General features: G+C 42.2%; 1 protein-coding gene across 1 annotated transcript in view; it reads left to right on the top strand.

Annotated features, from left to right (window-relative positions):
- Positions 1 to 2,932: 2,932 nt before the first annotated feature.
- Positions 2,933 to 13,544, top strand: part of KAT6A (lysine acetyltransferase 6A) — a 290,868-nt gene continuing 280,256 nt past the window's right edge. Inside the window, 2 exon segments of the mRNA XM_030202065.1 lie at positions 2,933 to 3,020; positions 4,679 to 5,599. Coding sequence (XP_030057925.1) covers positions 5,003 to 5,599 — 597 coding nt within the window. The 5' untranslated portion in view covers positions 2,933 to 3,020; positions 4,679 to 5,002.

The raw sequence follows: 13,544 nt of genomic DNA, 5'->3' as shown, positions 1-13,544 counted from the left end.
GTGCCACTTAAATTGTAATCTCCTCTCTTTCTAATGGGCAACTACCAACAGCATTGAAAAGAGCAGTGGTTCACTCTTTGCTAAAGAAAAACAACCTTGACCATGACAAACTTGAAAGTTACCGGCCAGTATCCAACATCCCATTTCTAGGGAAACTTATAGGACAAACAGTTTGTGTTCAGCTAGAACAGAGAAACTGGCTAGATCCATGCCAATCTGGATTCAGGCCTGATTATGGAACAGAAGCAGTCCTCATATCCCTACTAGATGATCTTAATAGAAACCGAGACAGGGATTTTGTCTCAGTATTAGTACTGCTAGATTTCTCAGCAGCTTTTGACACTGTGGATCATGATATCTTGCTAGCACAACTGACAGAAACAGGTATCAATGGAACAGTACTTGCCTGGTTCAGATCCTATCAGACAGGCAACATTCCATAATGATTGGCAGCAACTCATCACCCCCATGGACACTGACCTGCGCGGTACCACAAGGATCGATACAGTCACCTATTCTATTCAGTATCAGCTCGGCTAGTTGCCCATTAGAAAGAGAGGAGATTACAATTTAAGTGGCACCTTCTATGAAGCCCATACTTGCTTGCTGCACTATCTTTGATGGGCAGGGGTTGAGGGAGCAGGTAGTTGGTTGAAGGTCTCTTAGGATTTTGACAAGGCTTTCCTCTGTTATTAGGTTAAAAGTGTCCCATATGTCTCTGTCAGGAGGGGGCGAGTTTGTGCACTCCTGGTTAACTGATTGGAGGCTGGGTAGGATTGCCTATAAATCTTGGAGGAGACTTTTAATTTTGTTGGCAAAGTATGCAGCAAAATCATTGCAGTTCAGTTTTGACTGGGCAGGCTGGTTCTGTTGTGGGGGCTGCAGTAGGCTATTTACTATACTAAACAGCTGCTTGGGTGAATTGGCAGCCTGTGCAATGCAGTGAGAGAAATATTGTTTTTTGGTTGCTGTTAAGGCTTGGCGATACTTTGTCATGTGTTTCCTATAGTTTAGCCTGTCTTCATCCAGGCGAGAGTTCCACCATTTCCTTTCCAGTCTCTGTACTTCGTGTTTAAGGATCCAAAGTTCTGGAGAAAACCAAGGTGTTTGTGAGTGGGGCATTAGACCTTTTTAGTGGTGCCATTTTCTCTAAGGTCTTGGCTAAGTGTGTATTCCAAATGTTAACCTGTTTTGACACTGTAGTTGTCTTTTCATCCACATGTGGATAGTGCAAGGTCTCTAGGAAATTGTCAATGGCCAGCTTTTTTTTGTCTATGATCTCCTTCCAAACTCTGGGAGGTGCCATTTGTTTCAGGTGGTCAGATGGGGAAAATTTAATTAGAAAATGGTCTGACCATGATAGGGGTGTTATTTCAATACTGCTATCCCAGAATTCTGGGATGTCAACCCTTTTCTAGAATATGTCACATAACAAATCCCCAGTATACACAGCCACATATGCACAATCCCACTGTACACACAGACATATCCCCCTTTTTATGCACATAGATATAACACATTCGCCACAGTACACTCACATATATGCTACACACATACATACAAAGAAAACCTCCTGGGTACAATTACTTGCTTATTTCACATGCGGAAAACACAGCATATACATAACCTTCACTTGCACATACTGAGAGATGCACAAAAAGGCTGGTCTAAAAGCAGTGTGGCAAATTGCCATAAGGGAGATCTGGATTAAGTGCCAAGAACCTGGCTTCTGAAGCTTGAGCTGAATGATGCTGGGAATGTTGTAAAGGCAGCAGAGGAAAATAAATTTTAGCTACTAACCAATAATGACACCTACTTGTCTATTAGATTGTAAGCTCTTTGAGCAGGGACTGTCTCTCTTTGTTAAATTGTACAGTGCTGTGTAACCCTAGTAGCGCTCTAGAAATGTTAAGTAGTAGTAGTCATTCAGTGTGTATGCATACTGATAACCCCTCCCCCAGTTTTGGTCACTGTCATGTTGCACTCACTGTTGTGCAACCTTAAGACCATCGGATTTGATCACCCTGAGATCTCTTTCCTGTTTGGTAACATCAGTATCTCAGCCCCCTTTCAATGCATGCTGCTTCCTTGTATTTCGCTACTCAAATGCAAGACACCAGAACTTTTGGCAATGAATCTTAACTGGCAAGCACTTCACTTGTCAAGGTTCCTTATTTTGCCCACCCAATTAAGGGTGCCTACTCCACTCTTCTCCATCTTTTCTTTGAAACCCTGTTCTCTATTCCTTCTTGATTTCCCCCATTGCTTTGGCTCCTCATCACTTACTATCCCCTATTTTCAGGTTCCCTGTTCCTTCTCCTCTCCGTCTTTCTGTTTAGGCCTCTGTCCTCTCCTTCTCCATCTCATTTGGGCCCTTTGTTTTCTTTCTTCTCTCAGTTGTTTGGTTCCCATGTCTCATCACTTTTCTTCATCCCTGTTGGGATCCCTTTCTTCACCTTCCTTCCTTGTTTGAATTCTTGATCTCAACTCTTGCTCCTTTTGTGCCCCTGTTCTTTTCTCTTCCAATCTTTGCCCACTTGTTTGGGTCCCTTTACACCTATCCCTATCCCATTTAACCTTCTCCCTTCCCTTGTTTGGATTTTCTGCCTCCTTTCTTCTTCCTTGTTTAAGCTGAGTCCCTCTTTCCTTTCTGCTCTCCTTCCTCCTCAACCCTCCCTTTTAGCTTATCCCCTGTCAAATGTTCTCTCTCTCTTCGTTGCTTGTTTGAGAAACCGTCTTTTTCTTTACTCCTCTCTCCCCTTGTTTGCGTGCCCTGTTCCTTCTTCTCCGCCCCCCCTAGTTAGGATCTCTCCCATTACCTCACCTTCCCTCTTCACTTCTGCTCAGCAACCTAATGGCTGTTCCATCTCTGCGCGCCCTCCCCCAACCAGCTGTTCCGTCCTGTCCGTCCTCCTCCCGCCTCGTCGACTCACTCTGCGCAAGATGGCCGCCGCGTCAGTCTGGGGTTGTCCGCGCCTCGGCGATTCTTCGCTCGCTGGCACCGAGTCCTTCGTCTCTCGGTGAGTGAGCCGAGGCGGTCATCCTCCGCTGCCGTTTCCGGCGCTGCGGGGAGCGGGCCCCGGGGGCCCAGTGCGCTCTCGCCGCCTGTCCTTCGCCGCTTCAGGCACCAGGCCCAGCGGCCTGCATCTCCTGCCGCTGTCCTGCGCCAGGCCTTGGGCTCCGGAGACGCAGAGCAGGCCGCGCCCGCCACCGCTGTGTCCCAGGCGGTGGGGGTCCTGTTGCCCCCCCCCCACGGTTTTGGGTTCAGCCCATTCGACCATGTTCCCTCCTGCTGAATTGATGGAAGTTTTGCAGTTCTCGGGCTGTGTCCTGATGTCTTGGATAGTTGGGTGTTTTTCTGGCAGGGGCATCTCGGAAGTAACTGACAGGGCCTTGGCAACAAGATAAATAATGGTGTCATATGCTTATTGGGTGTTGACCGGTAGGTAGGGTCGGAGCTTTTTTTAAAAGTCTGGTTTGTTCAGAAGTTTTTCTTTTGGTTTTGTTGTCATTCGGGCCTGGGCATGTTTTTAGCCATACACTTAGTCAAAGTTTGTAGGCAGAGTTGAGGCAAGAGTATATAAAACTCTTAACGTATTGGGAGAATTTTGATAACGTTGCACTGATTGGGCATTATTTTGGTCTCTTGTTGTAGATTTTCTATCCATGCTGCCATTCATCCAAATACTTGAGTAGTGGTGTGAGATTAAGAGGCTCATTTTCAAAGCACATAGACTTACCAAAGTTATGGAGTTACTATGTAACTTTGTAAGTGTATGTGCTTTGAAAATGGACACTTTTGTATGATTGAATTTAGGTTACTGTGGGCCAGATCTGGTGAAGTGTTTTCCCATTTTTATGTAAATGGAGAAAGTGTTTTGTAGGATCCTCTATTTGGTTGTTTATCTGAAGCATCAATGAAGATAGAAAGCAGTCCTTGAGTTTAAAGGGACATATTGAACTGTGGTAAGCATTTTATCCAAAGCCACCAGTAAGTAGTATCAATAATGGTGTTAACTTTTGCTTTGGTTAGGCATGATAGAGAAGCTAGTATCTTAAGTTCAATTTCTGTTTTTACATTTACTCTCTCACAGCTTCATGTACTCTAGTTTACCCAATTACAGTTTGGTAGTACCATCAAAATACATGCACTTAATCTGTGTGGCTTTAGTGGGTTGAAATACAGTATAAAATGTTTTATATTTTACAATAATATGCTGTCATATTCTGTAAACAAGTTAATAAGATTGTCACCTCAATTTTAATGTAGTCTCTCATTGCAGACGGTGAACTTAAAACAGTTCAGAATTCAAGAAAAGATGAATGAGCACATGATTGGTGGGAGAAAAGGAGGGTAAAGCTGGAAATTGGATGAGTCTGCAGTATGGCAACAGGAGGAAATTGGTCTGACAGAATAAACTGTGTAGTTACCTGCCTTTGTAATCTATATCTGATTATTTCATCATATATAATTACCTGTTGTAAAGCTGGAAATGTATATAATTGGATCATATATTAGATGTTCAAAAGTGACTGTTCTGGTACTGTAGAGATGTTTGCTAAAGTTGCATGACAGCAGAGCATAGCCCTCTTTATGTTTACAGCACCTCTTGTATCAGATCTATACATTAGATTTGTTCCTAGTTTGTTGGAATTAACACTTCTTGTTTTCTTTCAGGTTTGATACCCATATTTATTGGATGTGAGACAAGAAACTGGACACAGTACTTGGAACTAGGGCTGTGAGATGTGTGGAATTTTTACATTTTAAAATGAATTGATAGCCATTCAGGAATTTATTGGGAAGCCTGAAGAATTTTCCGAAACATTTTTCAGTTCATTCAGAAAATTTTTGTATTTACAGAGGAAGTGACTGGTATTGATCAAGTTATGCTATGATTTACTGTTTCCTACCATCCGATAATCCATTTTCCCATCATGTGACGTTAGTACAGCATTGGGATAAGGGCTAAAACTCTATGGATTTACAGAGTCCTTCACCATGGTTAAACTCGCAAACCCGCTATATACAGAGTGGATTTTAGAGGCGATAAAAAAGGTGAAGAAGCAAAAGCAACGCCCTTCTGAGGAGAGGATATGCAATGCTGTCTCTTCATCCCATGGCCTGGACCGTAAAACAGCTCTAGAACAATTAGAGCTGAGTGTTAAAGATGGAACAATTTTGAAAGTCTCAAATAAGGGACTCAACTCCTATAAAGATCCTGATAACCCAGGGAGGTTATCTCTTCCTAAACCACAAAACCATGGGAAGCTGGACAGTAAACAAAATGTTGACTGGAATAAACTGATTAAGCGGGCACTTGAGGGCCTTGCAAGTCCCAGTGGCTCCACGCTTAAAAATATTGAACTCTTTTTGAAAAGGCAGAAGGATGTGGCTGTGTATTTTGGAGGTAGTGCTTCCTCTGCCTTTCATCAACAACTGCGATTAGCCATCAAACGTGCTGTAGGGCATGGCAGAATTCTGAAAGAAGGACCTCTGTATCGACTGAACACTAAAGGGGCTACAGATGGGAGACAAGGTTTTGAATCTCTCTCCTGTCTACCCCCAGTGTCTCTTCTCCCTCATGAGAAGGATAAGGTAGGTTGTTGCATAAGTGGTATGTTAATAGTATTGAAATATTAACATACATACTCCACTTCACATTACTCAAGTCCTATGTTTTAAAGAATTTTCTAGTGCATTAAAAATTAGAAAATTCTTTTGAAAATGAAGTGTGCTCATCAAAATGCATAATTTGAGCAAGCTGCAGGTATAAAGAACTTACTCAGGCCCTGTCTGAAAAACAACCTGTGCAGTAATATACTGAGAGGCTAGTGATGCCTTATAGACCAAGCAGTTTATTGAGGCATGAGAGATCGAGGACACATCCACATCATCCACCTGTGCAATGTGTTTCTGCTTTCAGTCTTTGCAGTGTGACAGGTCATTTCTGCTGTCTTCTTGCTATTAGTGATAGAACTTCTCTATGTTCCAGTTTGAGATGGACAGTGTGTAAGAACTTTGGAGACAAATTGCTTTTCAAATTTTATGGTTGTTTTTTTTTTTTTTTTGGCACAACCAGATATATTCAGTGCTTTACAGAAAGACAGAAAAGACAGTATCTTCTCCTTGGAGCTTACAATCTTTTGGCAATACAGATAAGGTATATAGACAAAAACAGATAAGAGGTTTTGAGTTAAATGGAGGCCATGATTGGTGCGCTATAGATAGGAATTTTTGAGGAAGAGGTAACGCCAATTGAGGAAATCTGCAGGAAATGATGCGTTTTAGGTTGGGACTTTTAAATGCTTCCAAAAATGTTTGTTTAATTGATTTAAAGCTGCAGGAGTCTAGTTTCTGTGCTTTTAATCATCTATATGAGAAAAGCAGATTGGTGTTTGAGGGTAAGTTTAGAGGCAGCCACAGAATCTTGCTTCTACTGTTTCTCATGTAAGAGCGAAAAGTTTTTAATCCAAGGTAAACTGCCAGAGAGTAGGAGCCTTCTCTATTAGTTATTGCCCTTTCTTGTTTCCTTAAAGGCTTTCTTTAAGGTGTTCAAGGAGCAGGACTGTTCCAGGTTGAAATGTTGCCCCAGGCTATTGTAGGGCTAGGGTCTTCCTCTGCCACATTGTGCCTGAGAAGGGGCAGCCTCTCGTGAGCTGGGAGGGTAAGGAGAGGACTGCATTCAGGTAACCCATCTCACCCACTGTGATGAGAGTATTGTTAAACTAAAAATGGTTAGTCGAGAGGGCCATGTTTCACAGAATTAAGGTGGTGGAGTGGAATTTGGATTTAGCTCACACCTTTCAGTTAAGTTTAAAAGGCCTTCAGAGTTGATGGCTTTTTAAAATTTGTTTGTTTTTTTAAAGTTTAGGGTGGATTCAAACCTGGTAAGGGAGGGAGCATATTACTTCTGTGCAAGAAGGCAGTCGCAGTAGGGTGCAGTCTGGCAGCCAAAAGAAGTTTGGAAGAAAGGCGATATGACGTAGAAAACATAGAAACAAAGAAAAGTGTAGGCAGATAGACTATATGGCCTATCCAGTCTGCCCATCCATGCTATTTACTCTCCCTGTCACTCTTAAAGATCTTACATATTTGTCCCAAGCTCTCTTAAATTCAGAAATTGTTTTCGGCTCCACCACTTAAGCTGTTCCACGAATGTACTATCCATTCCGTGGAGAAGTATTTCCTCAGGTTACTTCTGAGTCTATCCCCTTTCACCTTCATCCTGTGCCCCCTCGTTCCAGAGTTTCCTTTCAGTTGAAAGAGATTCTCCTCCTGTGCATTTATTTCACATAGGGAAGGGAAAGGGAAATGGGACTTGATATACCGCCTTTCTGAGGTTTTTGCAACTACATTCAAAGCGGTTTCCATATATTCAGGTACTTATTTTGTACCAGGGGCAATGGAGGGTTAAGTGACTTGCCCAGAGTCACAAGGAGCTGCAGTGGGAATCGAACTCAGTTCCCCAGGATCAAAGTCCACTGCACTAACCACTAGGCTACTCCTCCATTACATAGGTATTTAAATGTCTCTATCATATCTCCCCTTTCCTGCCTTTGTTCCAAAGTTGCTTTATGAGAGACCACGGACCACTTTAGTAGCCACCCTATGGACCCACTCCATCCTGTTTATATCTTTTTGAAGGTGTGGTCTTCAGAATTGTACATAATATTCTAAATAAGGTCTCGCCAGAGTCTTATGCAGGGGCATCACCACCTCCTTTTTCCTACTGGCCATTCCTCTCTCTATGCATCCAAGCATCCTTTTTGCTGTTGCCTTTTCTACCTGTTTGGCCATCTTAATATCACACATGATCATACCCAAGTCCCTCTCCTCTTTCATACATAAAAGTTCCTCACCAACTAAACTGTACCTTTTTCTCGGGTTTTTGCAGGTCAAATGTATAACCCTGCATTTTTTAGCATTAAATCTTAGCTGTCAAATTCCAGACCATTCCTCTTGCTTTGCTAAGTCCTTCTTCATGTTATCCAGACTATCAGGGGTGTCTGTATCCTATTGCAGATTTTGTTATCATCCGCAAAAAGGCAAACCTCACGAGAGAGCCCTTCAGCAATATTGCTTACAACAATATTAAAAAGAACCAGCTCAAGAACTGAACCTTACTGCACACCACTGGTAACATCCTTTTCCTTAGAATGAGCTCCATTTACCTTCTGTCGTCTTCCACTCAACCAGTTCCTAACCCAGCCAGTCACTTTTGGACCCATACCGAGGGCACTCAGTTTACTTATTAATCATCTGTGCGGAACCGTGTCAAAGGCTTTGCTAAAATCTAAGTACACTACAACTATCACTCTCTCCCTTGAGACAACTCTCTGGTCACCCCATCAAAGAAAGTAACCAGATTTGCCTGACAAGACCTGCCTCTAGAGAAACCATGTTGCCTCAGGTTCTGTAATCCATTGAATTCCAAAAACTTTACTATTCTCTGTTTTAAAAACGTTTCCATTAATTTACTTACCATAGAAGTCAGACTTACTAGCCTGCAGTTCCCAACATCTTCTTTACTTCCACTTTTGTAGAGAGGGGCCACATCTGTTCTTTTCCAGTCCTCTGGGAGTGCTCCCAACTCTAGAGAAGCATTGCAAAGATCAGCCAGCAGAGTCACTAGATCTTCCCTAAGTCTCTTCAGTACCCACGGATGTACGCCAAGTTCCTTACAAGCTTATTCACTCTGCAGCAAGTAGAAGTCTGAATTTTATGTGGAAGCAGATGAGGAACAAATATAGAGGTTTACACAGCTGAATTTTGAACAGACTGCAATGGACAGAGAGCATTCAGCAAAAGATCTTTGGTCAATAGCTTAAGCAAGAAGCAATGAGAGAGCATATATCTCTAAAGTATGCTCTTAAAGAAGAGACATACTTCAGAGATATAAAATGTGACACAGTCTTTTCTCTACAAGGGCTGGAATGGACCACAGCCCACACAGTACGAACACTGATGTCTCTCCATGTAGTCTGTCTCTGGGACTGGAATATTTCCAATTTGTTAAGCAAAAGGAAGTCCTAGGACAAAACATCACAAAGTTTAGACTCCAAAAGGGTAACTTGATCATCAAAACAATAATAATTGTCCCATAGAAAAAGTAGTTGATACACGGAATTGCTTTGAAGTGAAAGCAGTGGGGGCAAAAACAGCATCTGAATTAAAAGCATCTGAATGGGGGGGGGGGGGGGGGGGGGGGAGATCCTTGGCTGCAGGCAAGTGAAGATAAAAGTTTGGGGTACTCTGGAAACGAAAATAAGCAGACTCGTTTGGTCTTTATCTACAGTTATCGTTCTGTTTTCAAATCAGCTAAGCTAATGAAAATCTCAGTAAATCTACTTGTTCTACAGATCTTTTCAAACTCTGAGTAAGAACAATAGAAAGCAGAGAACCCATGGAGTGGCCTAGTGATTAGGGTGGTGGACTTTGGTCCTGGGGAACTGAGGAACTGAGTTCAATTCCCGGCACAGGCAGCTCCTTGTGACTCTGGGCAAGTCACTTAACCATCCATTGCCCCAGGTACAAGTAAGTACCTAAGCCGCATTGAGCCTGCCATGAGTGGGAAAAGCGCGGGGTACAAATTAAAAAAAAGAAAAAATTACTTGAACGATTACTGCCTTTTCATTTAATTTTTTTTTTCATTTATTTGTTCTTATATCCCATATTGTCCAAAGCATGTTTGATTCAATGTGGTTTACATCATAACAAAATTAACAGTATCAACATGTGTAACTTATATTATAACAATAGGCTTACAGTTAACAATAAACAGTAACATGTCTATCTTACATTGTAACAATAAGCTTACAGTTAGCAACAAACAGTAACCAGCAATACAGCAGTAAACAATAAGTAGCAATAGTATGTGTGATAAACACTGACAAATGTATTGACAAATGAGCAAGTTAAGAGGTGTTAATCTAAAAACATATGCTAAAGTTTAATATGTATGAACCGTGTTTTATGGCTGTTAGGATGTTAGGAGTGACCTGACAGTGATTGGGTGTGAGTGCATTTCCTTGTTGTCTAGTGATGAGGATTAGGAAGACTGTGTGGTGTTAACATAATTATCCTGCATCAGTGAGAGTTTTTGAGTAGATATGATTTTAACAGTTTACGAAATATTAGGTAGTTAGTGATTCTTCTAATGTCTAATATAGGGTGTTCCATAGCTTGGTTGAGAGATAAGAGAAATATATTGTGTGTATAGATTTGTAGCGTATTCCTTTGTGTTATGGGTGGTAGACAGTCAGAAAGCTTCGAGTGCCCGCTAAGACATCCCTCAGGGGGAGATCAATTAATTCAGTGGATCCCAAACCTGATCCTGGAGGCATCTCAGCCAGTCAGGTTTTCAGGATACCCACAATTAATATTCATGAGGGAGATTTGCATGCACTGCCTGCACTTCATGCAAATCTGTCTCATGAATATTCATTATGGGTGTCCTGAAAATCTGGCTGGCTGGGATGCCTCCAGGACCAGGTTTGGGAACCACTGAATTAATGTGATTAGATACTCTGGGAATAGGCCTTGAAGAATAGTGAAAACAAGAATCGAGATCTTGAAGCTAATCCTGGCTTTTATGGGGAGCCAGTGGAGTACTTGTAATAGGGGAGAAGCTTTGTTTTAGCTTGGGGACCTGAAAATTAGGTGCGCCACCATGTTTTGTATAGTTTGTAGTGTTTTTAGGCTCAGATCCATGCATTCTTTATATAGCCCGTCTCAGTAATCTAACTGGGATAGTGTTAGAGATTGGACCCGAAGATGGAAGGTTGAGATTGGGAAGAAGTTCCTGATTCTTCTTTGTTTCCAGAGAGTCCTGAAAGCCTTTTTAGTGACTTGTTTCTGTTTGGTCATCAAATGTTAGGTTTTCGTCATGTAACTCCTAGTACTTTGAGGCTTCGTTCTAGTGGGAAACTAGTTTGGTCAATTTTGAAATGGTTGCAGGATATTGGACGGCTTGAGCTTGTCATTACTAAGAATTTGGTCTTCTCTATATTTAATTTTAGTTTAAAGGCCGTGGCCAATGTCTCCATAATGTCTAAGTACATAAGTATTGCCATACGGGGACAGACCAAAGGTCCATCAAGCCCAGCATCCTGTTTCCAACGGTGGTCAATCCAGTTTAGAAGTACCTGGCAAGATCCCAAAACAGTACAATACATTTTATGCTGCTTATCTTAGAAATAAGCAGTGGATTTTCCCCAAGTCATTTTAATAATGGCATATGAACTGTTCTTTTTAGGAGGCTATCCAAACCTTTTTCAAACCCTGCTAAACTAACTTCTTTTACTACATTCTCTGGCAGTGAATTCCAGAGTTTAATTACACGTTGAGTGAAGAATAGTTTATTCAATTTGGTTTTAAATTTACTACTTTGTAGATTCATTGCATGCCCCCCTAGTCCTAGTATTTTGGAAAGAGTAAACAAGTGATTCATATCTACCTGTTCCATTCCACTCATTATTTTATAGACCTCTATCATATCTCCCCTCAGTCTTCTCTTCTCCAACTGAAGAGCCCCAGCTGCTTTAGCCTTTCCTCATAGGGAAGTTGTCCCATCGTCTTTTTCATTGCCCTTTTCTGTACCTTTTCTAATTCCACTATATCTTTTTTGAGATGTGGTGACGAGAATTGCACACAATATTTTAGGTTAGGTTGCACCATGGAGTGATACAAAGGCATTATAATGTCCTCATTTTTGTTTTCCATTCCTTTCCTAATAATTCCTAACATTCTATTTGCTTTCTTAGCCGCCGCCGCCACACACTAAGCAGAGGGTTTCAACGTACCATGAATGATGACACCTAAATCCCTTTCCTGGTCGGTGACTCCTAATGTGGAACCTTGCATTAACTAGTTATAGTTCGGGTTCCCTCTTTCTAGACTGGTCTGAATCATTTTCGTAATGTCTGTTAGGTCTCCCATGAAGTGGATATAAATCATGACGTCATCTGCATATATTTGTGTTTTTAAACCATTCTTTTCAAGTTTGCTGCCGAGGGGTGCCGCCATGATGAACAATGTTGGGGATAATGGTGAACCTTGTGTTGCATCGCAGTCTGGGGACCATGGTGGGGATATGTGGTTAGCTGTCTTGACTTGCTATGATCTGGATTTGAGGAAACGGTAAATCAGCTCAGCACAGGTGCTCCGAGTCCGATGTTGTCCAGAAGGTAAAGGAGAGCATCATGGTCCACTAAGTTAAAGGCGCTGGACATGTCGAACTGGAGTACCAGAACTTTTTTCCTTTGCCGTTTCCAATTTGATATTGTTTACAGTCAGATGAGTGCTGATTCAGTGGTGTGGTCTGAAAGCCTGATTAGGAGGGGGTTGTAGTATCGAGTGAGCTGACAGGTTTCCATCAGTTGTAAGGTGAGTAGTCCTACCATGACTTTGATTAGGAGTTGAATAGGGGCAACCAGTCTGTAGTTTGTGACATTTGTTTAACTTGACCAAGGTGTTTTTGGGATAGAGGTCAGTATTATACTACCTTTGGTCACTAGGAAACTTCCTGTTTGCAGGGAGAAGGAGATACTTTGGTTAATAGATATAAGAAATAAAAGTTGTTTACCTGTAGTGGTAGTTCTCTTTGGACAGATAATCTTGCTAGCCACACAAGTGAAGTGACTCCCTGGTGACATTGCTGACCCAGACCAGTATCCAAGCTAAAAGGCTTTACATACAACTTTTGAAGCATGTGTGTGTGTGTATATTCCCACCTTAGTACGGTATTATAATATCCAACAGTCAGCATCCCCTTTCAGTTTCTTGTAATAGCTGGCGGCAACTAAGGGAGAGTGGGAAGGATTGTGTGGCTCTAAGACTATCTATCCAAGGAGAACTACCATTACAGATAAGCAACTTTTATGTCTCCATGGACAGAGATAATCTTTCAGTCACACAAGTGAAGACTCCCTAGTTGCACAGGTAGCAGACCATACAGAGACCTGAAATATTGATATGAATGAAAAAACAACAGTGTGCTATGAAAAATATACAGTATATATACTTATGCCATTCAAGTAAGAAATACAGTCTGGTACCTGTGTAAGGAGGAGGTAGTATGTTGATGCCTCAGATTATAGATGATAAAATTGCTTGCCCAGAAGCAGAATGTGCGAGTGATGCGTTATCAATATAGTAGAGCAGTGGTTCCCAAATCTTTTCGGTTTGCGGCACCCATAGTGTCTGAGTAATTTTTTGTGGCACCCCCCCCCCCCCCAGCCACACAGGTCTCCACCCCCCTGCCCCACATCACGTCCAGTATTTCTCCCTCTCCCCTCCATATACCATCTCTCCCTCCCCCCCAACCCATGCCCCCTTATAATCCATTGTTTACCTTGTTACTGGGGAGAGGAGGATGAAGAAGAGCCCAGACCTGAGCACAGGAGGGCGGCAACATAATGTCCTGCATCCCTGTCCTCCTCCCTAACAGCTGAGTAGTGAGCAGCCAGGGTCCCAGGGCGGGAGCAGGCATTCAAACTTCCAGGCTGTCGGCATCGGCAGCAATGTGTAAGCGCTGCCTTCA

Source organism: Microcaecilia unicolor, chromosome 4 (assembly GCF_901765095.1).
Source record: "Microcaecilia unicolor chromosome 4, aMicUni1.1, whole genome shotgun sequence".
Lineage (NCBI taxonomy): Eukaryota > Metazoa > Chordata > Amphibia > Gymnophiona > Siphonopidae > Microcaecilia > Microcaecilia unicolor.
The sequence above is the reverse complement of the archived record's forward strand: the minus strand, read 5'-3'. Positions and strand labels throughout refer to the sequence as shown.